Below are 25237 nucleotides of genomic sequence, written 5' to 3'. Positions count from 1 at the left end.
TCACCTCTCAGCCTTCCCTTTCCCAGAGAAAACAATCCAGCCTGTTTAATCTTTCCTGAAAGTTATAGTCTCTCAGTTCTGGATAAACGCATTTGTGCTGTTTGCCTCAACCACTTCAAGTTCCACACTTGTAATTAAAGATTACACTCTCTTCCAAAACCCTGGGCTGCGATGTGATATTTTTTGCCTAGGGCAGAGACTCAAATCTGAATGGTATTGTGCAGTGTGAGCATATACAAAGCACCAAACTTCTCTTCCATGCAATAGACCATGCAAATGTACTAATGGAATGTCTCAGCAGTTACTGCTCTCAAACTTTTCCAAAATTATTCAGTAACTTTTCCATATAAAAATTTATGCTAACTCTTTAAACAGATGAGGCACGGTGTTAAAAAATGCAGCCTATCTTTTAAAAATTTTGATAAACGCAGCATATGCTGTACTCATATTTTATCCAGTTACCGACACTTATATTGCCCATTATATCCTTTATCAAGCAGTGCAAAAACTGTCAGGTGGAATGTCTGTGTGTACTGAGCAAATCTGTAAATGTTCAATTATGTAGGAATCAGTGACAAGCTGTGAATAATGAACTGCAGCAAAGTTGAGCAAACTAGACAAGCAAATCCTTTGCCCCTCCCCAGTCTCTTATCGCCTCTTTCTGTATTGTCTGAATTGAAGAGTTTTTTCCTTGTTTTGTCCCTGATAACAATTCCACTTGCCTTGAGGGGTTGGCAATGAAAGGTCATTGACCTGAAACGTTAACTCTGTTTCTCTCTCCACAGATGCTGCCTGTCCTGCTGAGTATTTCTAGCAATTTCTGTTTTTATTACATCGAGGCTGAAATGCCTCTTACCATTATTGGATAGCCTGAGCTTTTTACTTTTTTTTTAATGATCCCAGATCTCCTTAAAATGTTTTTCACCGGAGAGCTGTATTTTCTTTAAAAACTTGGGGATCTAATGGATAGACTGGAAAACCAGACATGGCTGTGAATTGCATTAATATGCAGGCACATAAAATGTAACAATTATTTAGGCATTTTTCAGATTTCTGGCCTCAACACGGAATTCAACAATTTCAGATCACAAGCACTGCTCCCATTTTTCAGACAGCAAATGACGGCAATGGTTCTACTGTTGCCATTTACACCTCCTCTGAATCCATCAGCCTTTTCTTTTTAAATTACCATCTCCTTTTAGCTCGCATCATCATCCTTTTTATCATTTAATCTCTCCTGCTCCCCACCCTAACATAAACCTTTCCTCTTATCTTTCCTCCCCTACCCCCTCATTTCTCCGGGCTATGCATTCCCTATAAACTGTTACAGCTCTTTAAACTCCAATTCTGAAAGCTCATCGACCTGAAACCTGAAAATATAAACTAGGAATGTTGTAGATATTCAGCAAGTCAAGCAGCAACTGTGGAGGGAGAAAGAGTGTTAACTTTTAAGACCAGTGTTCTTTCATTTCTTTGTTTTTCTCCCCACAGATGCTGCCTGATCTGAGTATTTCCAATATTTTCTTTTAGCTTTCCAGCATCTGCAGTAATTTATTTTTATAACTATTGAACCACTTTGTCTTACCTCAGAGCTTGGATTCAACACTGAAATTGGTACAAGACTTTTCTGCACTTGCTAAAGTTAGTGGAAAAGTCAGGCTGAGGATTATGCAAGTAAACTCTTTATTCACCCCACTACCAGAAGAAAGAAAATGCACATCTTTGGGCCACTTCACTGCTTTTTCAATGACAGCATTCGTTTGTACACAAGAACATAAGTGACAAGAGCAGGAGGAGGCCATACAGCCCCTGGAGCCTGCTCTACCATTCAGTAATACCACAGCTGACCTTTTACATCAACTTCACATTCCTACTCTAACCTTTAACGCCCCGATTCCCTTAGTGCCCAAAAATCTTTTGCTCTCAGTCTTGACCATACTCAACGAAGGAGCATCCACAACCCTCTGCAGTAGGTCCTAGACACCTTTGCATTTAAGGTCCGATCCACCGTTTCCTATTCTCTCAGCACAGCCTCACTAGACCAGAGTGGAATACAGGCCAGAGAAGCAGCTACAATGCTGTTGGGTTCTCACCCATACATCTATTGGATGTGGCTCTGTGGTTGGGAGTGCAGATTAAACCCTATACTAAAGTACCTTCTCAGTAACTGCAGGACAACATGAGAATTACTGGTATCCAAACCACTCGTTGGTTCATCTAAGAACAGGACCCCAGGATCCCTGACCAGTTCCATGGCAATACTTGCTTTCTTTTTCTCTCCTGCAGCCAAACCTCGAGTAAATAAAGTTCCAATCTGGCAAAAATATTAAAATAGGACTGTTTAGGAGAACTTTATTCTCATACATACATAGTGCAAAGTGGAGGCAACATAGAATCATAGAAAGTTTAAGGCACAGAAAGAGGCCAATTGGCTCATGGTGTCTGCGCTGGCCCAATACTGTCATGGACAGATGCATCTGTAACAGGCAGACTGGTGAGGATGAGGTCAAGTATGTTTTTCCCTCTTGTTGGTTCCCCCACCACCTGCCGCATACCCAGTCTAGCAGCTATGTCCTTTAGGACTCGGCCAGCTCGGGCAGTAATCGTGCTACCGAGCTACTCTTGGTGATGGGCATGGAAGTCCCCCACCCAGAGTACATTCTGTGACCTTGCCACTCTCAGTGCTTCCTCCAAGTCCTGTTCAACATGGAGGAGTACTGATTCATCAGCTGAGGGAGGGATGGGGGGGGGGGGGGGGGTGCGGGGGTGGGAGGGTGGTAATCAGCCAGAGGTTTCCTTGTCCATGTTTGACCGGATGCCAAGAGACTTCATGGGGTCTGGAGTTGATGTTGAGGACTCCCACGGCAACTCCCTCCAGACAACAGACCACTGTGCCGCCACCTCTGGTGGGTCTGTCCTGCCTGTGGGACAGGACATACCCGGGGATGGTGATTGCAGTGTCTGGGACATTGTCTGTAAGGTATGATTCCATGAGTATGACTGTGTCAGGCTGTTGCTTGACTAGTCTGTGGGACAGCTCTCCCAACTTTGGCACAAGCCCCCAGATGTTAGTAAGAAGGACTTTGCAGGGTCGACAGGGCTGGGTTTGCCGTTGTTATTTCCGGTGCCTAGCTTGATGCTGGGTGGTCCATCCGGTTTCATTCCTTATTGACTTCGTAGCAGTTTGATGCAATTGAGTGGCTTGCTAGGCCATTTCAGAGGGCATTTAAGAGTCAACCACATTGCTGTGGGTCTGGAGTCACATGTAGGCCAGACCAGGTAAGGACAGCAGATTTCCTTCCCTAAAGGACATTAGTGAACCAGATGGGTTTTTATGACAATCGACAATGGTTTCATGGCCATCAGTGGACTAGCTACAGTCATTGGAAAATAAAAGTCAAAATGTGGTAAAGGTGCGAAGAGATCTGGGGTACAGATACACAAATTATTAAAAGTAGCAATACAGGTTAACAATGCCATAAAAAGTACAAACAAAACAATGGGATTCATTTATAGAGGAAAATAATTGAAATTTCAGAGAAGTTATTTCAAACGTGTATAGAATTGTGGTTAGACCACACTTGGAGCACTGTGCACAGCTGTGGTTTCCATATTAGAAAAACGGATATAGAGGTACTGGAGAAGTTGCAAAAAATGATTTACAAGAATGATACCAGAACGGAGAGGTTATAACTATCAGGAAAGATGAACAGGGTGGGGCTCTTTTCTCTAGAAAAGGCTGAGGGGCTGACCTGATTGGATTAGCATCTGGTTTAGGGAGGTAATTTCAGAACTTGGGACCTAGACAGTTGAAGGCACGGCTGCTCATGGTGAGTGTCAAGGAAAAGGGAGGTAATTGATGCTGCCTGGATGGGAAGCCTCACCCACCACAAGCACACGTTGGAAAGTTAGGCACAATACGTGACCAAATTTCCTGACGTAGGATGTATGCAGGCACAGTTATCTCACCAAGACAGCAAAGCTAGTGAATGAGTCAGTAAGCAAGCTTATATGATTCCTAGTAGTGGAGCAAATGGTGATAGCAGCTCCTCCAGAGAATGCTTAAAGGAAGTGATCATTGACAGTGGAATCAGAGTAAAGTTCAAGGCAGGGAAAAGGGAATAAATGTGCATTATAAAATATAGTTGTAAAATAACTGGCGGCGAATAATCATTTTGGCCATAAACGATGCCAACTTTCAGGATAAAGCGTTACCCTGGTGTTTTCTATGTTACTGAGTCCGAGCTCTTCAATGAGATTGTTGACTCTATCTATTCTTTCCAACTTGCTGATGTTCTTGGGCAGCCTCAATGCAGCAGAGAATTCCAAATTCTCTCTCACAGTCAGTGTCCCAGACATCATATAGTCCTACAAGATGAAAGATTTTATTACAATATAAAAGGCAGTATATTCTAATCACCAAATAATGCATCTCACAACTGAGGGTAAAACAAATGACACAAGTAGGATTGCAGCAACTATGTAGCATTTTTGTCTATAATGTCGCATATTATCAGGATTAAAACCAGGTCAACAAAAGAATGAACTCCCAGAGCTGACATGACTTAATACCAGGTCCACAGGTGATGTGGTTACATGTGTTTAAGTCAAACCAAGTCCATTTCGCCCATCATCTGTTTGCTGACCAACTTTGGCTGCTGGTCTGGCACCAATTTTAAAATTGGAATGCACTGCCCGAGAGTGTGGTGGAGGCAGGTTCAATTGAAGCATGAAGAAGGGAATTAGACAGTTATATGAAAAGGAAAAATGTGCAGGGTTACAGGGAGAAGGCAGGGGAATGGAACTGAGTGAATTGCTCTTTCAGAGAGCCATAATTCTGTGATTCATAATTGACTTAAATTATAGTTAAACCAGGTACAGAAAGAAAAGGATGGACTGTTGGGAGAGTGGGGAGGGGGGAAAGAGTGGGGGGAGGGAAAGAGTGGGGGGAGGGAAAGAGTGGGGGGAGGGAAAGAGTGGGGGGAGGGAAAGAGTGGGGGGAGGGAAAGAGTGGGGGGAGGGAAAGAGTGGGGGGAGGGAAAGAGTGGGGGGAGGGAAAGAGTGGGGGGAGGGAAAGAGTGGGGGGAGGGAAAGAGTGGGGGGAGGGAAAGAGTGGGGGGAGGGAAAGAGTGGGGGGAGGGAAAGAGTGGGGGGAGGGAAAGAGTGGGGGGAGGGAAAGAGTGGGGGGAGGGAAAGAGTGGGGGGAGGGAAAGAGTGGGGGGAGGGAAAGAGTGGGGGGAGGGAAAGAGTGGGGGGAGGGAAAGAGTGGGGGGAGGGAAAGAGTGGGGGGAGGGAAAGAGTGGGGGGAGGGAAAGAGTGGGGGGAGGGAAAGAGTGGGGGGAGGGAAAGAGTGGGGGGAGGGAAAGAGTGGGGGGAGGGAAAGAGTGGGGGGAGGGAAAGAGTGGGGGGAGGGAAAGAGTGGGGGGAGGGAAAGAGTGGGGGGAGGGAAAGAGTGGGGGGAGGGAAAGAGTGGGGGGAGGGAAAGAGTGGGGGGAGGGAAAGAGTGGGGGGAGGGAAAGAGTGGGGGGAGGGAAAGAGTGGGGGGAGGGAAAGAGTGGGGGGAGGGAAAGAGTGGGGGGAGGGAAAGAGTGGGGGGAGGGAAAGAGTGGGGGGAGGGAAAGAGTGGGGGGAGGGAAAGAGTGGGGGGAGGGAAAGAGTGGGGGGAGGGAAAGAGTGGGGGGAGGGAAAGAGTGGGGGGAGGGAAAGAGTGGGGGGAGGGAAAGAGTGGGGGGAGGGAAAGAGTGGGGGGAGGGAAAGAGTGGGGGGAGGGAAAGAGTGGGGGGAGGGAAAGAGTGGGGGGAGGGAAAGAGTGGGGGGAGGGAAAGAGTGGGGGGAGGGAAAGAGTGGGGGGAGGGAAAGAGTGGGGGGAGGGAAAGAGTGGGGGGAGGGAAAGAGTGGGGGGAGGGAAAGAGTGGGGGGAGGGAAAGAGTGGGGGGAGGGAAAGAGTGGGGGGAGGGAAAGAGTGGGGGGAGGGAAAGAGTGGGGGGAGGGAAAGAGTGGGGGGGGGGAAAGAGTGGGGGGGGAAAGAGTGGGGGGGAAAGAGTGGGGGGGGGGAAAGAGTGGGGGGGGGAAAGAGTGGGGGGGGAAAGGGTGGGGGGGGAAAGAGTGGGGGGGGGAAAGAGTGGGGGGGGAAAGAGTGGGGGGGGGAAAGAGTGGGGGGGGGAAAGAGTGGGGGGGGAAAGAGTGGGGGGGGAAAGAGTGGGGGGGGAAAGAGTGGGGGGGGAAAGAGTGGGGGGGGAAAGAGTGGGGGGGGAAAGAGTGGGGGGGGGAAGAGTGGGGGGGGGAAGAGTGGGGGGGGGAAGAGTGGGGGGGGGAAGAGTGGGGGGGGAAGAGTGGGGGGGGGAAGAGTGGGGGGGGGGAAGAGTGGGGGGGGGGAAGAGTGGGGGGGGGAAGAGTGGGGGGGGGAAGAGTGGGGGGGGGAAGAGTGGGGGGGGGGAGAGTGGGGGGGGGAGAGTGGGGGGGGAAGAGTGGGGGGGGAAGAGTGGGGGGGGAAGAGTGGGGGGGGAAGAGTGGGGGGGGAAGAGTGGGGGGGGAAGAGTGGGGGGGGAAGAGTGGGGGGGGAAGAGTGGGGGGGGAAGAGTGGGGGGGGAAGAGTGGGGGGGGAAGAGTGGGGGGGGAAGAGTGGGGGGGGAAGAGTGGGGGGGGGAAGAGTGGGGGGGGGAAGAGTGGGGGGGGGAAGAGTGGGGGGGGGAAGAGTGGGGGGGGGAAGAGTGGGGGGGGGGAAGAGTGGGGGGGGGAAGAGTGGGGGGGGGAAGAGTGGGGGGGGGAAGAGTGGGGGGGGGAAGAGTGGGGGGGGGAAGAGTGGGGGGGGGAAGAGTGGGGGGGGGAAGAGTGGGGGGGGGAAGAGTGGGGGGGAAGAGTGGGGGGGGAAGAGTGGGGGGGGAAGAGTGGGGGGGGAAGAGTGGGGGGGGGAAGAGTGGGGGGGGGAAGAGTGGGGGGGGGAAGAGTGGGGGGGGGAAGAGTGGGGGGGGAAGAGTGGGGGGGGAAGTGTGGGGGGGGGAAGAGTGGGGGGGGGAAGAGTGGGGGGGGGAAGAGTGGGGGGGGGAAGAGTGGGGGGGGGAAGAGTGGGGGGGGGAAGAGTGGGGGGGGGAAGAGTGGGGGGGGGAAGAGTGGGGGGGGAAGAGTGGGGGGGGAAGAGTGGGGGGGGAAGAGTGGGGGGGGAAGAGTGGGGGGGGAAGAGTGGGGGGGGAAGAGTGGGGGGGGAAGAGTGGGGGGGGAAGAGTGGGGGGGGAAGAGTGGGGGGGGAAGAGTGGGGGGGGAAGAGTGGGGGGGGAAGAGTGGGGGGGGAAGAGTGGGGGGGGGGAAGAGTGGGGGGGGAAGAGTGGGGGGGGGGATGTGAGGGAGAGAAAGTCAGAGAGGGAACGTTGGACAAACATACCTGTAGGAATAAGGCCTCATCGTTTCAAATGTTCCTTTTCTGGGCTGGAGAGGTTGAGTGGCATTGAGGAACATAAATTGCCTCATTAAAAGGTCCTTAGGCTGTTAATTACCAGCCCTAACCTTTTGCAGTGGGTAATTAATGCCCAAATGCAGCAACTTTTTGGAGCGGTTGAGGACGAGCTGCCGTTTTCTCGAGGCCAATGGTGGAGTAGCAGAAATCATCCAGTAACTTGTAGCTATTCGAAACTCACAGGGAATCTCTCCCTCACCACAAGTTTCTGGACAATTTACACATTAATAACCGCAAGCGCCATTAAAGTCATCTTTATTTTGCCACCAAACTCTGTCCCAATATCATTTCTCTCCAAATGCCTTTTTATCTTTCAAGCAGCTTGTCCCAGCTGTCCCACTGCCTACACAACGTTTCCTTGGTAATCAAAACAATTGTTTTACTGAATCTCAGACCCATATGTTTCTGCATAATCCTGAACCAGATGCTGGGTAACAGATTTTAATAACTGCAAACTACTACGACCACATTTTCACCTAATCAGGCATCTCGTACAGTATCAATGTTCAAAAACTGGTGGATTGGGGTTACAATCATAGAATCAGAACGGCACAGGAGGTCATCATTTGGCCCATTGAGTCCATGCCAGCTCTCTGTAGAGCATTCCAGTCAGTCCCAGTGCCCCATTCTGTCCCCGTAAGGGGGAAGGGCTACACTTAAAATAGAAGTCCAATGCAAGCATTGCTAAAGGCCAGACATGTAAAAAGGTATGTTTGAGAATCAAATGACAGAATTCTCACATGTACAACATATCCAGCGATGCAATTGAAGTTTACTGGTTGCGGGACACCATCTACTAGTACCTCTCCAGTTAAACCTGTAGCCTCCTTCCTTGCTGCCAAAATATCCAATAACCTGGGGAGAGAAACAAACAGCAACAGTTCTTCGTAAGAAGTAAAATTACTTTGGTATTTACATGTGCAAAGTAAACGGCAGCACAAATAGCAGAGGCACTCACGTGGCTTTCCCAGCACCCACGGGACCCATGACGGCATTCATTCCTGGTTTCATGACGCCACTGCAAAACAGGAAACACAGCAGCAATACACAAGTGATCATGTACAAGCAAATATTTGAAAGGCAGCCGAACTCGGGAAATGTCAGCTCCTAAATTACACACACAATCCGGGGTTTATTTCGAACCACTGCAGTTTGTAGCACAAAAGGTGGCCCATTCAGTCCATTGTGTTTGTGCCAGCTCTTTGCTACACTAATCCAACAATTTACATTTATATAGTGCCTTTAGTACAGTAAAAATGTTTCAAGGCGCTTCACAGAAGCTTGATCAGACACCACTGGATGTTAATCCATGAATGGAGATATTAGGACAGGTATCCAAAAGCTCGGTCAAAGAGGCAGGATTAAAACAGGGAAGAACTGTGCAATGGTAGATAGAATAAATTTTATACTGATATTTGTTAGCTCAGCAGAAAAGGAGCTAATTTGTGAGGAATTCATCTCAGTGATGGAGTTGTAGATGAAGATTTTTTGTTTCTTATTAATTCTTTAGGATTTATTTAAACTTTTGGTCCTATTGTGTAATGGAGGAACACACTGTTACAGAGTAGGGATAAAAGAGGCAGGTCTCTGAAGCAGCAAATTGGATCATGGATCAGTCTGAATACTGAGCCCAGAAAAGTAACTGTACTTGTTCACACTAATATAAGTGCATGTTTAAGTACTACTGCATGTAGTATATACTTAACAAATCTATGGGCGGTTAACCTTAATGTTTCAAGAAAATCATGATGAAACAAAGGCATGCTCTAATACTCGCTCTCGTGAAGAAACAATACTGTACCTAATTGTTGTACTTTTTTTATTCATTCATGGGATCTGGGCGTCGCTGGCTAAGCCAGCATTTATTGCCCATTCCTAACTGCCCTTGATAAAGTGCTGGTGAGCCACCTTCTTGAACCGCTACAGTCCTTAGTGTGCCCTGCAGTGCTGTTAGGGAGTTCCAGGATTTTAACCCAGCGACAGTGAAGGAACAGCGATATAGTTCCAAGTCAGGATGGTGTGTGGCTTGGAGGGGAACTTGCAGGTGTTGGCGTCCCCGTGCATCTGCTGCCCTTGTCCTTCTAGGTGGTAGAGTTCACGGGTTTGGAAGGTGCTGTCAAAGGAGCCTTGGTACATTGCTGCAGTGCATCTTGTAGATGGTACACACTGCTGCCACTTCTGAATAACAATGTTGAAAGTCGATTTAAGTATTTTCTTTCTCCTAATTATTAAATATAAACTTGTATCGAACCTTGGCTAGATCACACTTGGAGCACTGTGAACAGTCCTGGCCTCCATATTACAAAACCGACATAGAGGGACTGGAGAAGGTTCAAATAAGGTTTACAAGAACGATACCAGAACTGAGAGGAGCTGACAGGTAGTTTAATTTCTGGGAGGTTGAGAAGGGCGGGAATGTTTCATAAAACCAGCCTCTGCTGCTGCTGATCTGGGGGTCCCCTATCAATATCGACGAGCACCCCAACTTGCCTTATTCCGGCCACCCGATATTGTAGTGGCTACAGAACCAATTTCTGCCCAGCAGCTCAAAACCAACCAAGCTGCCAGCTACTAGGTACCCAGCACAGGTCCCTAATCTCAATCATCTCGAATGCCTTTGGCATCACAGGTTTTCACCCACTCAAAAGGGACAGAAGATCCAGCTCCATGTTTTAGCAAACTGGCCTCACTTGCTTAGTGCAGACAGCTATACTTTATTAACCCTTTAACTAGAAGATTGAAGATGGGTTTGTAAATCTCTTCAAGCTCATTTTTGGGCCTTGGATGGAAATGGCACTCAAAGAGCAAGCCCCAACTGGGATCTGCGGGAAACCGGGCAAACTACACGCTACATTTTAAACAGCTTAAAGGTAAGTCCAGGGAGCTGTGGGGGTGGGGGGAGTGCATCGTAGATCAGGCTGCTGTGGGTTTGGGGGCAGTTCTGCTCCATGCTGCCCAATTGGCAGAGAGAGTCCCTAAAACAGGCAGTAAGCTACACATGGAAGGGGTCCAACGCCCTTTTTGGGGGCCGCCTGAAAAATCGGTTGAAACAATCTCAGATTGGACATCTTTGGGGCACAGAGGATGGTTCCCAAAATTGGCCCCCTTTGTGCCCCTTTTACAGACATAAAATGAGTACAATGCGGTCAGAATTCTACCCCAATATTTGTTGTATAAAATGTCATAATCAGAAATGGGCCATTCGGCCCAACTGGTCCAAAAACAGTGTTGATGCTCCACGAGTCTCCTTCCACCCACAAGCATCTCCTTCTATTTTACTCCTTCAAATACTTATCTAGCTTCCCCTTAAATACGTCTATGCTATTCCCTGTGGTAGCAAGTTCCATATTCTCATCTGGTTATTTGTTCTATATTTCCTTCCTGTTTGGTGTGTAATGAACTTTACACAGAGCATGGAATATGTGTTGAGTTTCATTTATAGAATCGTAGAATGATTGCAGCACAGTAGGAGGCCACTCAGCCCATCATGTCCGTGCCTGCTCTCTGCAACAGCAACTCAGCTTGTCCCACTCCTAGCCCTGCAAACTTTTCCTATTTAGGTAATTATCCAATTCCCTTTTGAAAGCCATGATTGAATCTGCCTCCACCACACTCTCAGACAGTGCATTCCAGATCCTAAACACTCACTGAACCTGCCTCCACCACACTCTCAGACAGTGCATTCCAGATCCTAAACACTCACTGAACCTGCCTCCACCACACTCTCAGTGTGTTCCAGATCCTAAACACTCGCTGAACCTGCCTCCACCACACTCTCAGACAGTGCATTCCAGATCCTAAACACTCACTGAACCTGCCTCCACCACACTCTCAGTGTGTTCCAGATCCTAAACACTCACTGAACCTGCCTCCACCGCACTCTCAGACAGTGCATTCCAGAACCCAAACACTCACTGAACCTGCCTCCACCACACTCTCAGACAGTACATTCCAGTTCCTAAACACACACTGAACCTGCCTCCACCGCACTCTCAGACAGTGCATTCCAGATCCTAAACACTCACTGAACCTGCCTCCACCACACGCTCAGACAGTGCATTCCAGATCCTAAACACTCACTGAACCTGCCTCCACCGCACTCTCAGACAGTGCATTCCAGTTCCTAAACACTCACTGAACCTGCCTCCACCACACTCTCACACAGTGCATTCCAGATCCTAAACACACACTGAACCTGCCTCCACCACACTCTCAGACAGTGCATTCCAGATCCTAAACACACACTGAACCTGCCTCCACCACACTCTCAGACAGTGCATTCCAGATCCTAAACACACACTGAACCTGCCTCCACCACACTCTCAGACAGTGCATTCCAGATCCTAAACACTCACTGAACCTGCCTCCACCACACTCTCAGACAGTGCATTCCAGATCCTAAACACACACTGAACCTGCCTCCACCACACTCTCAGACAGTGCATTCCAGATCCTAAACACACACTGAACCTGCCTCCACCACACTCTCAGACAGTGCATTCCAGATCCTAAACACACACTGAACCTGCCTCCACCACACTCTCAGACAGTGCATTCCAGATCCTAAACACTCACTGAACCTGCCTCCACCACACTCTCAGACAGTGAATTCCAGATCCTAAACACACACTGAACCTGCCTCCACCACACTCTCAGGCAGTGCATTCCAGATCCTAACCACTCACTGCATAAAAAGGTTTTTCCTCATGTCACTTTCTTCTGCTGATCACCTTAAATTGGTGTCCTTCCGCCAATGGGAACAGTTTCAATCTATCTACTCTGTTCAGACCCCTCATGATTTTGAACACCTCAATCAAATCTCCTCTCAACCTTCTCTTCTCTAAGGAGAACACCAGTTTCACCATTCAATCCTTGTAACTGTAGTTTTTACATAAATGAATTAAAACTTAAGGAAAACATGTTACCTGACATCAGTTAACACATCCTTTGTGGATTTAGTTTGTTGATAAAAGTGACCGCGAGTCAATTGCACTTTATAGGAAATATTAGAAAAACTGACAATCATTCCACGATAATGCTTAAATATACCAGGACCCAGATCCTCTTTTGGTTCTTTAGGGAATTGAACACCATCAATGACTTGCATTCCTGATTCATCATACATTTCTTTCCTGACAGTTAACTTTTCAGCGAGGTCATGTTCTGCAGTGTCAGGCATAACCACACTATTGTCTGTCTCTATGGTAAGAGGCTCCTGTTCTGTAAACACTTCATTTGTGCCCATTAGATTTTCCTCTGAATGAGACATTTCTGAAGTAATGTCTTGGCTGGTCTTGGCCAATTCCACTGTAGAGTCAGGTGTACTGGATATTTCTTTGTTCACGTCTGGTGCAGACTCTGTTGGGTCAGGTACTATTCCAGTTACATCATGGCCCCCATCCAATGCAGTTTCTGGTTCAACGCTCGTTTTTTCAGTCATGTCTGCATTTATGACCATCTCAGTCTCAGCCTCAGCCTCAGCCTCGGCTGTGGCAGCTTGCGACATTTCTTCTTTGGTGAAATTGTGCTTGTCTGTTAAATCTTCACCGTTCCATTTGTCATCTGTGTATATAAAGAATATATAAAACCATCAACATCTTGAGGGTCAACATTGATTGGAAATTTAACTGGATCAGCCAAATAAATGCTGTGCCTACTGGAGCAGGCCAGACACAGGCTAGGCAATCTGTGGAGAGTGGCTCACCTCCTGACTCCCCAAAACCCTTCCACCCATCAGGAGTGTGATGGAATACTCTCCACTTGCCTGGATGGGTGCGGCTCCAACAACACTCAAGAAGCTCGACACCATCCAGGACAAAGCAGCCCGCTTGATTGGTACCCCATCCAACACTTTTTTTTTAAACTCTTTCATGGGATGTGAACATCACTGGCTGGAACATTCACTCCCTCCAGCACCGACACACTGACAGCAGTTTGTGCCAACTACAAGATGCACTGCAGTAGCTCACCAAGGCTCCTTTGACAGCACCTCACAAATCAAGGACCTCTACTGCCTAGAAGAACAAGAGCTGCAGGAACATGGGAACAATACTAATGGAATCAATGAGAAAGCTGCTGCTGGCTGCAGCTCTTTACTCTCGAAAAGACTGAGGGATGACCAAATAGAGGTCTTTTAAAGTATGAGGTTCAATAGAGTAGACACAGAGAAGATGTTTCCATGTGTGGGAACATGAGGGAGAAAGGAATAGAGGATATGTTGGTAGGGTGAGATGAAGAGGGGTGGGAGGAGGTTCATGTGGAGCATAAACACCAGCACTGGGCTGAATGGCCTGTTTCTGTGCTGTACTTTCTATTTAGTTACAGGATTGGTCCTAGTATCAATTTTCACATGCCTTTGCCGAGTTGACAGTAAACGAGAAGCCAACATAAGACTATCAGCGCAAAGGTGATGGGTGAACAATACCGATGCAAGGATATGGTCAGCAGATACTCGGGTGAGAGGCACTAGTGCGAGGAAATGGAATATTTCTCTATTTTTGGCAACTATTGTCAGCATCAAACACTCCAACTCAAGTATACCACCTGGAACATGCCTTAATCTCACTCAGAGCATTTCATCCAACAGCAGCTGTATTGATTATCAATTGCCCTAACGGCCATTTCTCCGAAGTATTCACAGTGGGACAATACTATGAAACTTTGTCAATTAAGAGGGTTTTTTTATTTTAAGCATGTGGATTCAAATAGATTTAACCTATCACAATGTTGCACACCCTATCCTCCGTCACAAGGCAAATTTACAGCAACTTGGAAGTGGGTTGAGAAAGCACAAACTCACTTCAAATAGGACTTTGTAACAAGCTCAGAGACAAGAAACTTCATTCCAACAGTTTGGGCCGGATTTTAGATTAGATTAGAGATAGAGCACTGAAACAGGCCCTTCGGCCCACCGAGTCTGTGCTGAACATCAACCACCCATTTATACTAATCCTACACTAATCCCATATTCCTACCACATCCCCACCTGACCTTATATTTCCCTACCACCTACCTATACGAGTGGCAATTTATAATGGCCAATTTACCTACCAACCTGCAAGTCTTTTGGCTGTGGGAGGAAACCGGAGCACCCGGAGAAAACCCACGCAGACACAGGGAGAACTTGCAAACTCCGCACAGGCAGTACCCAGAATCGAACCCGGGTCCCTGGAGCTGTGAGGCTGCGGTGCTAACCACTGCGCCACTGTGCCGCCCACCTAGGATCCAGAGGATTTAGGAAAATGATGCTTACAGGCCCTCTAAATAAAAACAAAATTAAACAGATAGAATTTTTTGCATGGCATGAGGAGGATTAACAAATCAACATTAACAGAAGTTGCTCCACTTCAAAATCGCCAATGGTTATAAAGAGGAAGCATCTATGATGAGAAAATGGGCTCACCAGAAAATATTTCTGTGAGATGGTTATGTCAATAGAAGGTATAGGAATGGTGAGTACAAGCCGTTAAAGCCAAAACGACAGCAGAAAGCAGTTAATAACTCAAAGCAAGTGACAGCAAACATTTTTCACCATTGTTAAATTTTGAAGAGAACAATCCAGCACTTTATATTTGACGCCGAGATCCAAGCATGTGATCCAGGTCAAAGCTCTTGTGTTACTGAGGGACTGCTGCACTGTCAGGAGGGGCAGTACTGAGGGAGCGTTGCACTGTCGGAGGGGCAGTACTGAGGGAGCGCTGCAATGTCGGGGGGCAGTACTGAGAGAGTGCTGCACTGTCAGAGGGGCAGTACTGAGGGTGCTGCACTGTCAGAGGGGCAGTACTGAGAGAGTGCTGCACTGTCAGAGGGGCAGTACTGAGGGTGCTGCACTGTCGGAGGGGCAGTACTGAGGGAGTGTTGCACTGTCAGAAGGGCAGTACTGAGGGAGTGCTGCACTGTCAGAGCAGCAGTACTGAGGGAGTGCTGCACTGTCGGAGGGGCAGTACTGAGAGAGTGCTGCACTGTCAGAGGGTCAGTACTGAGAGAGTGCTGCACTGTCAGAGGGTCAGTACTGAGGGAGTGCTGCACTGTCAGAGGGTCAGTACTGAGGGAGCGCTGCACTGTCAGAGGGTAAGTACTGAGGGAGCGCTGCACTGTCAGAGGGGCAGTACTGAGGGTGCTGCACTGTCGGAGGGGCAGTACTGAGGGAGTGTTGCACTGTCGGAGGGGCAGTACTGAGGGAGTGCTGCACTGTCAGAGCAGCAGCACTGAGGGAGTGCTGCACTGTCGGAGGGGCAGTACTGAGGGAGTGTTGCACTGTCGGAGGGGCAGTACTGAAGGAGTGCTGCACTGTCAGAGGGGCAGTACTGAGGGTGCTGCACTGTCGGAGGGGCAGTACTGAGGGAGTGTTGCACTGTCGGAGGGGCAGTACTGAAGGAGTGCTGCACTGTCAGAGCAGCAGTACTGAGGGAGTGCTGCACTGTTGGAAGTGATGTCTTTTGGATGAGACGTTAGACCATGCCCTGCCTGCCCTCTCTGATCGACATAAAAGATCGTGCAGCACTATTTCTAAGGGCAGTGGATTTCTCCCCAGTTTCCTTGCCCAATATTTATCTCTCAACCAACATCACTAAAAAAAAAAATTAATTATCTTATTACTGTTTGTGGGAGCTTGCTGTGTGCAAATTGGCTGCTGCATTTCCGACATTACAACAGCAACTACACTTGAAAAGTACTTCATTGGTTGTCAACGTGCAGAGGTCATGAAAGTTGCTATATTAATGCAAATCTTTCTTCTTTTAATAAAGAAGTTCTACATCCATAATATAACACAATCCCAACACTACGGCGGGGTTTTGTAACAGTCTTTTCTACTACAGCCATCCTACCTGTTGTGAAACCATCTCTTTCCCATGTGATGTCAACCTAGCAACTGCAATTGTTGTGGAAATCTGGAACTCTCTCCCACAAAAGCTGTTGAGCTGGGAGTGGGAGGCGGAGAGCTCAATTGAAAAATTCAAAACACAGATGGATAGATTTCTGTTCGTGAAGGGAATTAAGGGATATGTAACCAAGCTGGGTAACTGGAGTTAAGATACAGATTAGTTAGGATCAAACTGAGTGGCAGAAAAGACTCAAGGGGCTGAACGGTCTGCTCCTAAGTTTCACGGCTAGTTGCAGACCCATTGCTGGATGTAAATGCAGCTTGAGTGGAGGGCGTAACGCTATTATCCCAATTCTCCAACCTGCTCTTGCCAGCAGAGGAGCCTTGCAAAGTTACCCCTTGGTGAAGGTATCGGCTTGGGACATCCCAGGCCTACAAACATTTGCAGCTAACAGGCCTTCAGTCAAACTAATCAACATCTCCTTGGGGTCACCAGTTCTGATTACACATGTTCCTGAAGCTTTCATGATGTCATGCTGGGCCCCCACCTGCCAAGAATGGGGCACATTAATTTTGTCATGAACATTGATTTAAAACTGTTGCTGGAGTGAGGAAATGACTTGTTAAACAGATCAGCCTTGGCTGGAAAAAACATTTGCATATTAACAGACAGTGCTTGGAAGGACAAAGGACCATTCACTGACACATTCAACCCACAATGGATGGTGATTACAAGGTATTGTGTGTAAAATGAGCATTCCAGAGACTGCGAAGGTGATAAAATCCAAGACGTGGGCAGACCATGACTAACCTTTCTTGGCAACCTGGGTTTTTCTGAATTGTACAAACAGTTTGAACAGTGTGTGTCTGTTTGCTCCTGGACTGAGAAGATCTGGCCTGTCTGCTCCCATCTCTTTCTCACAAGCCTCTGAATCCACTGAAGACACATGAACCCCAAGAAAGAAAAGTCTCCTACAGCAAACAAGGTTTAAGAAGAATACTGGGCCCCAACGAAAATCAAGATCTACCTACAATCAAGGACTCTGCAGTGAGCTCGAAGAAACGTAACAAAAACTCTTTAGATATTGCCTCAAACTTTTCCACTTTATTTTTCTTCTGCTCTTTTCTGTCTCTATTTGCATGTGTACATGGGCGCGTCGTGAATCGGTAGGCATTAACTGAATTCGAGTTTAAGTTTAATAAATTTCAACTTTTCTTCTTTAAACCTAAGAAAGCCTGTTTGTGCTGGTTTCTTTGCTTTATAATTGGAAATCGGTGAACAAGGATTCACCAAGGGGGAGCTAAAAACAGCGCGATTAAAATTAAACCCAGTTACAGTAAGACTAGGTGAAGGCTGAAAGGGAACCCTAGACCTCTTTCTCACCGGGTCATAACAATGACATGATATCAAGCCCAGTCCACAGCCTTATTTTCATCCCATCTCCAAAGTCTTTACAACCAATAGAAAGACTTGCATTTATATAGTACCTTTCACAATGTTCCAAATGTTTATAGCCAGTGAAGTACTTTTGAAGTGTGATCACTTTTGTAAAACGCAGCAGGAAACGCAGCAGCCAATTTGCACATAGCAAGATCCCACAAACAGCACTGCGATAATGACCAGATAATGTGTTTGATGCTGGTTGAGGGTACTTTTCTTTGCTGAAAAACACAATTTACTGTCACCTCTCTATGATGTTTTCCACTGCGCTACTTTCAATGGAGATTAACCTTTCAGCAACCCCTTGCTAATCCCTCTGTCCAGGTCATACTGCAAATGGACCACTCCCCAATTCCCCTGTCCGGGTCATACGGCAATAGACCCCTCCCCAACTCCCCTGTCCGGGTATTACTGGAATGGACCCCTCCCCAACACCCCTGTCCAGGTCATACTGCAATGGACCCCTCTCCAATCTCCCTGTCCAGGTCATACTGCAAAGGACCCCTCCCCAATCCCCCTGTCCTGGTCATACTGTAATGGATCCCTCCCCAATCCCCCTGTCCAGGTCATACTGCAATGGACCCCTCCCCAATCCCCCTGTCCAGGTCATACTGCAATGGACCCCTCCCCAATCCCCCTGTCCAGGTCATACTGCAAAGGACCCCTCCCCAATCCCCCTGTCCTGGTCATACTGCAATGGACCCCTCCCCAATCCCCCTGTCCAGGTCATACTGTAATGGATCCCTCCCCAATCCCCCTGTCCAGGTCATACTGCAATGGACCCCTCCCCAATCCCCCTGTTCTGGTCATACTGTAATGGATCCCTCCCCAATCCTACTGTCCAGGTCATACTGCAATAGATCCCTTCCTCTGTCCAGGTCATACTGCAAAGGACCCCTCCCCAATCCCCCTGTCCTGGTCATACTGCAATGGACCCCTCCCCAATCCCCCTGTCCAGGTCATACTGCAATGGACCCCTCCCCAATCCCCCTGTCCAGGTCATACTGCAAAGGACCCCTCCCCAATCCCCCTGTCCTGGTCATACTGCAATGGACCCCTCCCCAATCCCCCTGTCCAGGTCATACTGTAATGGATCCCTCCCCAATCCCCCTGTCCAGGTCATACTGCAATGGACCCCTCCCCAATCCCCCTGTCCTGGTCATACTGCAATAGATCCCTTCCTCTGTCCAGGTCATACTGCAAAGGACCCCTCCCCAATCTCCCTGTCCAGGTCATACTGTAATGGATCCCTCCCCCTGTCCAGTTCATACTGCAAAGGACCCCTCCCCAATCTCCTTGTCCAGGTCATACTGTAATGGATCCCTCCCCCTGTCCAGTTCATACTGCAAAGGACCCCTCCCCAATCTCCCTGTCCAGGTCATACTGTAATGGATCCCTCCCCCTGTCCAGTTCATACTGCAAAGAACCCCTCCCCAATCTCCCTGTCCGGGTCATACTGCAATGGATCCCTCCCCAATCCCCCTGTCCTGGTCATACTGCAATGGATCCCTCCCCAATCCCCCTGTCCAGGTCATACTGCAATGGATCCCTCCCCAATCTCCCTGTCCAGGTCATACTGCAATGGATCCCTCCCCCTGTCCAGTTCATACTGCAAAGGACCCCTCCCCAATCTCCCTATCCAGGTCATACTGTAATGGATCCCTCCCCCTGTCCAGTTCATACTGCAAAGGACCCTTCCCCAATCTCCTTGTCCAGGTCATACTGTAATGGATCCCTCCCCCTGTCCAGTTCATACTGCAAAGGACCCCTCCCCAATCTCCCTGTCCAGGTCATACTGTAATGGATCCCTCCCCCTGTCCAGTTCATACTGCAAAGGACCCCTCCCCAATCTCCCTGTCCGGGTCATACTGCAATGGATCCCTCCCCAATCTCCCTGTCCAGGTCATACTGCAATGGATCCCTCCCCCTGTCCAGTTCATACTGCAAAGGACCCCTCCCCAATCCCCCTGTCCAGGTCATACTGCATAGGACCCCTCCCCAATCTCCCTGTCCAGGTCATACTGCAATGGATCCCTCCCCCTGTCCAGTTCATACTGCAAAGGACCCCACCCCAATCGCCCTGTCCAGGTCATACTGCAAAGGACCCCTCCCCAATCTCCCTGTCCGGGTCATACTGCAATGGATCCCTCCCCCTGTCCAGTTCATACTGCAATGGCCCCCTCCCCAATCCCCCTGTCCAGGTCATACTGTAATGGATCCGTCCCCCTGTCCAGGTCATACTGTAATGGATCCCTCCCCCTGTCCAGGTCATACTGCAATGGCCCCCTCCCCAATCCCCCTGTCCAGGTCATACTGCAATGGATCCCTCCCCAATCTCCCTGTCCAGGTCATACTGCAATGGATCCCTCCCCAATCCCCCTGTCCAGGTCATACTGCAATGGATCCCTCCCCAATCCCCCTGTCCAGGTCATACTGCAATGGCCCCCTCCCCAATCCCCCTGTCCGGGTCATACTGTAATGGATCCCTCCCCCTGTCCAGTTCATACTGCAAAGGACCCCTCCCCAATCTCCCTGTCCAGGTCATACTGTAATGGATCCCTCCCCCTGTCCAGTTCATACTGCAAAGAACCCCTCCCCAATCTCCCTGTCCGGGTCATACTGCAATGGATCCCTCCCCAATCCCCCTGTCCAGGTCATACTGCAATGGATCCCTCCCCAATCTCCCTGTCCAGGTCATACTGCAATGGATCCCTCCCCCTGTCCAGTTCATACTGCAAAGGACCCCTCCCCAATCTCCCTATCCAGGTCATACTGTAATGGATCCCTCCCCCTGTCCAGTTCATACTGCAAAGGACCCTTCCCCAATCTCCTTGTCCAGGTCATACTGTAATGGATCCCTCCCCCTGTCCAGTTCATACTGCAAAGGACCCCTCCCCAATCCCCCTGTCCAGGTCATACTGCAAAGGACCCCTCCCCAATCCCCCTGTCCTGGTCATACTGCAATGGACCCCTCCCCAATCCCCCTGTCCAGGTCATACTGTAATGGATCCCTCCCCAATCCCCCTGTCCAGGTCATACTGCAATGGACCCCTCCCCAATCCCCCTGTCCTGGTCATACTGCAATAGATCCCTTCCTCTGTCCAGGTCATACTGCAAAGGACCCCTCCCCAATCTCCCTGTCCAGGTCATACTGTAATGGATCCCTCCCCCTGTCCAGTTCATACTGCAAAGGACCCCTCCCCAATCTCCTTGTCCAGGTCATACTGTAATGGATCCCTCCCCCTGTCCAGTTCATACTGCAAAGGACCCCTCCCCAATCTCCCTGTCCAGGTCATACTGTAATGGATCCCTCCCCCTGTCCAGTTCATACTGCAAAGAACCCCTCCCCAATCTCCCTGTCCGGGTCATACTGCAATGGATCCCTCCCCAATCCCCCTGTCCAGGTCATACTGCAATGGATCCCTCCCCAATCTCCCTGTCCAGGTCATACTGCAATGGATCCCTCCCCCTGTCCAGTTCATACTGCAAAGGACCCCTCCCCAATCTCCCTATCCAGGTCATACTGTAATGGATCCCTCCCCCTGTCCAGTTCATACTGCAAAGGACCCTTCCCCAATCTCCTTGTCCAGGTCATACTGTAATGGATCCCTCCCCCTGTCCAGTTCATACTGCAAAGGACCCCTCCCCAATCTCCCTGTCCAGGTCATACTGTAATGGATCCCTCCCCCTGTCCAGTTCATACTGCAAAGGACCCCTCCCCAATCTCCCTGTCCGGGTCATACTGCAATGGATCCCTCCCCAATCTCCCTGTCCAGGTCATACTGCAATGGATCCCTCCCCCTGTCCAGTTCATACTGCAAAGGACCCCTCCCCAATCCCCCTGTCCAGGTCATACTGCATAGGACCCCTTCCCAATCTCCCTGTCCAGGTCATACTGCAATGGATCCCTCCCCCTGTCCAGTTCATACTGCAAAGGACCCCACCCCAATCGCCCTGTCCAGGTCATACTGCAAAGGACCCCTCCCCAATCTCCCTGTCCGGGTCATACTGCAATGGATCCCTCCCCCTGTCCAGTTCATACTGCAATGGTCCCCTCCCCAATCCCCCTGTCCAGGTCATACTGTAATGGATCCGTCCCCCTGTCCAGGTCATACTGTAATGGATCCCTCCCCCTGTCCAGGTCATACTGCAATGGCCCCCTCCCCAATCCCCCTGTCCAGGTCATACTGCAATGGATCCCTCCCCAATCTCCCTGTCCAGGTCATACTGCAATGGATCCCTCCCCAATCCCCCTGTCCAGGTCATACTGCAATGGATCCCTCCCCAATCCCCCTGTCCAGGTCATACTGCAATGGCCCCCTCCCCAATCCCCCTGTCCGGGTCATACTGTAATGGATCCCTCCCCCTGTCCAGTTCATACTGCAAAGGACCCCTCCCCAATCTCCCTGTCCAGGTCATACTGTAATGGATCCCTCCCCCTGTCCAGTTCATACTGCAAAGAACCCCTCCCCAATCTCCCTGTCCGGGTCATACTGCAATGGATCCCTCCCCAATCCCCCTGTCCAGGTCATACTGCAATGGATCCCTCCCCAATCTCCCTGTCCAGGTCATACTGCAATGGATCCCTCCCCCTGTCCAGTTCATACTGCAAAGGACCCCTCCCCAATCTCCCTATCCAGGTCATACTGTAATGGATCCCTCCCCCTGTCCAGTTCATACTGCAAAGGACCCTTCCCCAATCTCCTTGTCCAGGTCATACTGTAATGGATCCCTCCCCCTGTCCAGTTCATACTGCAAAGGACCCCTCCCCAATCTCCCTGTCCGGGTCATACTGCAATGGATCCCTCCCCAATCTCCCTGTCCAGGTCATACTGCAATGGATCCCTCCCCCTGTCCAGTTCATACTGCAAAGGACCCCTCCCCAATCCCCCTGTCCAGGTCATACTGCATAGGACCCCTCCCCAATCTCCCTGTCCAGGTCATACTGCAATGGATCCCTCCCCCTGTCCAGTTCATACTGCAAAGGACCCCACCCCAATCGCCCTGTCCAGGTCATACTGCAAAGGACCCCTCCCCAATCTCCCTGTCCGGGTCATACTGCAATGGATCCCTCCCCCTGTCCAGTTCATACTGCAATGGCCCCCTCCCCAATCCCCCTGTCCAGGTCATACTGTAATGGATCCGTCCCCCTGTCCAGGTCATACTGTAATGGATCCCTCCCCCTGTCCAGGTCATACTGCAATGGCCCCCTCCCCAATCCCCCTGTCCAGGTCATACTGCAATGGATCCCTCCCCAATCTCCCTGTCCAGGTCATACTGCAATGGATCCCTCCCCAATCCCCCTGTCCAGGTCATACTGCAATGGATCCCTCCCCAATCCCCCTGTCCAGGTCATACTGCAATGGATCCCTCCCCAATCTCCCTGTCCGGGTCATACTGCAATGGATCCCTCCCCAATCTCCCTGTCCAGGTCATACTGCAATGGACACTCCAAGGTAGTGAGCTCTTACCAGATGACAGGAGTTGAGGAAAACCGAGTCTCTGAGCTGCTGTCACCTGTGGCCAAGCGTCAGTGTCCGGACCTCGAACCAGCACCCACACACCAACCCCTCGCCGTATCGCGCGCGTGCGCACAGCTGGCCGCGGGGGCTCCTATTGTGACGTCAGGTGGTGGAATGAGGTCATAGTCAGCTGCCCCGCCTTGTTTTGTTGCGTTTATTGTATCGAGTTTGTTTGTTACTGTTTGTATGGAGTTTTGGATCCAGCTCAGTCTGACCAGGGACTGTGATGTGTTTGTGTTTGGAAGGAGTTCAGTTCCAGACTAAAACCTTAACACATTTGGGAAGAGCCACTAACTGTGTGTGACTTGCTCAAACGACTGTTCCATCCCTTAACTCTGTCCAGTTATGATGAAAGGTCTTTGAGTTGAAAAGTTAACTCTGTCTGACTTGCTGAGTATTTCCAGCATTTTCTTTGCTTTTTAGTCCAGATTTGCAGCATCCACAGTAATTTGATTTTTGTTGTGTGACCCATACTGGCCACTGTGTCCATCATGTCCCTTCACCCTGCGTGTCAGCACCTAACAGAAGCAGGTCCTGAAGAGATTTCCTCAGTGTCCTGGTCAATAACCTACCTGCCACCAACAGCACAAGGTAAATGGGACATCCCTCAGAACAGTTCTCTGCTCCTCCCAACTCATCTGCTTCCCAAACTTAAAATCAACCTAACCCACAGGAATGTGGGAGCAAATGGTACAAACTTACAGTTAATGCATTCCCATCAAACAGCTGACATTTCCACTTGTGATCCTCATTTTGATTCATTATGGCCAGAAAATTATGGAAACTTTTTAAAACATTTATAGGGAAGGCTAAAAAAAAACCTTCTGATCCATGTGTTTGTTTGAAAAAATCTAGAAAAGAACAACAGATAGATTTACAACCCCAGATGGCCATTATTTGAGGGATTTTATGGGCTCAAGTGTCTGTCCTGGGATGTCAACACAAGTGGCTGAATTTTAAAAGCCCGCCGCCAAAATAGGCAGCGGGCGGATAAATATGTGGCCTGCACTCGCACACGTCCCACGTTGGGGAGCAGCCACAATTCCAAATGTGGCGGCTCATTAGCATGGCTGGGGCGGCCAGCCGCCCCCCACGCACTGAGAAAGGTTCCTCCTCCCCCTCCCCACAGGAGTCGCGTCTCGTTTCCCAAACAGGGATTCGAAGGCGCGGCATTGCCGGCCACCCAAATGAAGACTGGTGCAGCGAAGAAGGAGGTGACGGGACCTTCATTAATTCAGGTGGGTACATTAAATATGGAAATCGCGGTCCTGTTGCCGAGCGGCGGGGAGAACGCCACGAAGCCTCACCACCGCCAGCGGGATCGGTACGGGGCCTGCTGGTTGGGGTCAGTGGCAGGCCTCCTCCGTTGCTATCTTCATTCCTCCCCCGCTCTCGCCACCATTCCTGCCGTCGGAGAGCCTTTAAAATCCAGCCCATAAGGTAGGTTGATACACCACTTCTGTTTTATTGGTGTTGGTTAAAGGATAAATATTTGCCAGGACACCAGGGAGAATTCACCTGCTCTTCACAAAGTGGTGCCTCTGAATGGCAGAGCAGGCACGATGGGCTGAATGGCCTGCTCCTGTTCCTATGTTCCGGTGGGATAAGCAGGTTCATGTGGAGGAAAGGTCTTGGGATTAAATGTTTCCTTTCATTTTATTAACTTTCAGCAACTAATTATGTTTCTTAATTATAGATTTACTGTATTAATTTATCTTCTTTTACAGAATTAATGAGTTACCAATTCTATATGTGATGTACATAAACGTTATCATAGGTTTTACAGCACAGAAGGTGGCCATTCAGTCCATCACCCCTGTAACGATGCTAGCTCTTCAACTGGAGCAGTCTGATCCCATTTCCCTGCTGTTTCCCCGCATCTTTTAATACTTTCCCATTTCAAATACTTACCTGATTTTAGCCTCCGCATCAGTAGCCACTTCCGGGAAAGTGCTGCATTCCAATAACCCACTGTGTGAACCAACCGAAACTCGGCAAAA

General features: G+C 49.5%; 1 protein-coding gene across 1 annotated transcript in view; it reads right to left on the bottom strand.

The window, feature by feature from the left end:
- LOC137372991 (broad substrate specificity ATP-binding cassette transporter ABCG2-like) overlaps positions 1–23284 on the bottom strand; it is a 68426-nt gene extending 45142 nt beyond the window's left edge. Inside the window, exons 1-6 of the mRNA XM_068037633.1 lie at positions 23187–23284; positions 12376–13012; positions 8409–8468; positions 8191–8305; positions 4216–4368; positions 2157–2314 (exon numbers count right to left, since the gene is read on the bottom strand). Of these exons, the coding sequence (XP_067893734.1) occupies positions 2157–2314; positions 4216–4368; positions 8191–8305; positions 8409–8468; positions 12376–12956 (1067 nt within the window). The 5' untranslated portion in view covers positions 12957–13012; positions 23187–23284. The remainder of the gene's footprint in view (positions 1–2156; positions 2315–4215; positions 4369–8190; positions 8306–8408; positions 8469–12375; positions 13013–23186) is intronic.
- Positions 23285–25237: the final 1953 nt, after the last annotated feature.

This window comes from Heterodontus francisci, chromosome 1 (genome assembly GCF_036365525.1).
Source record: "Heterodontus francisci isolate sHetFra1 chromosome 1, sHetFra1.hap1, whole genome shotgun sequence".
NCBI lineage: Eukaryota > Metazoa > Chordata > Chondrichthyes > Heterodontiformes > Heterodontidae > Heterodontus > Heterodontus francisci.
Note: the sequence above shows the minus strand (reverse complement) of the source record. Positions and strands in the feature narration are given on the sequence as shown.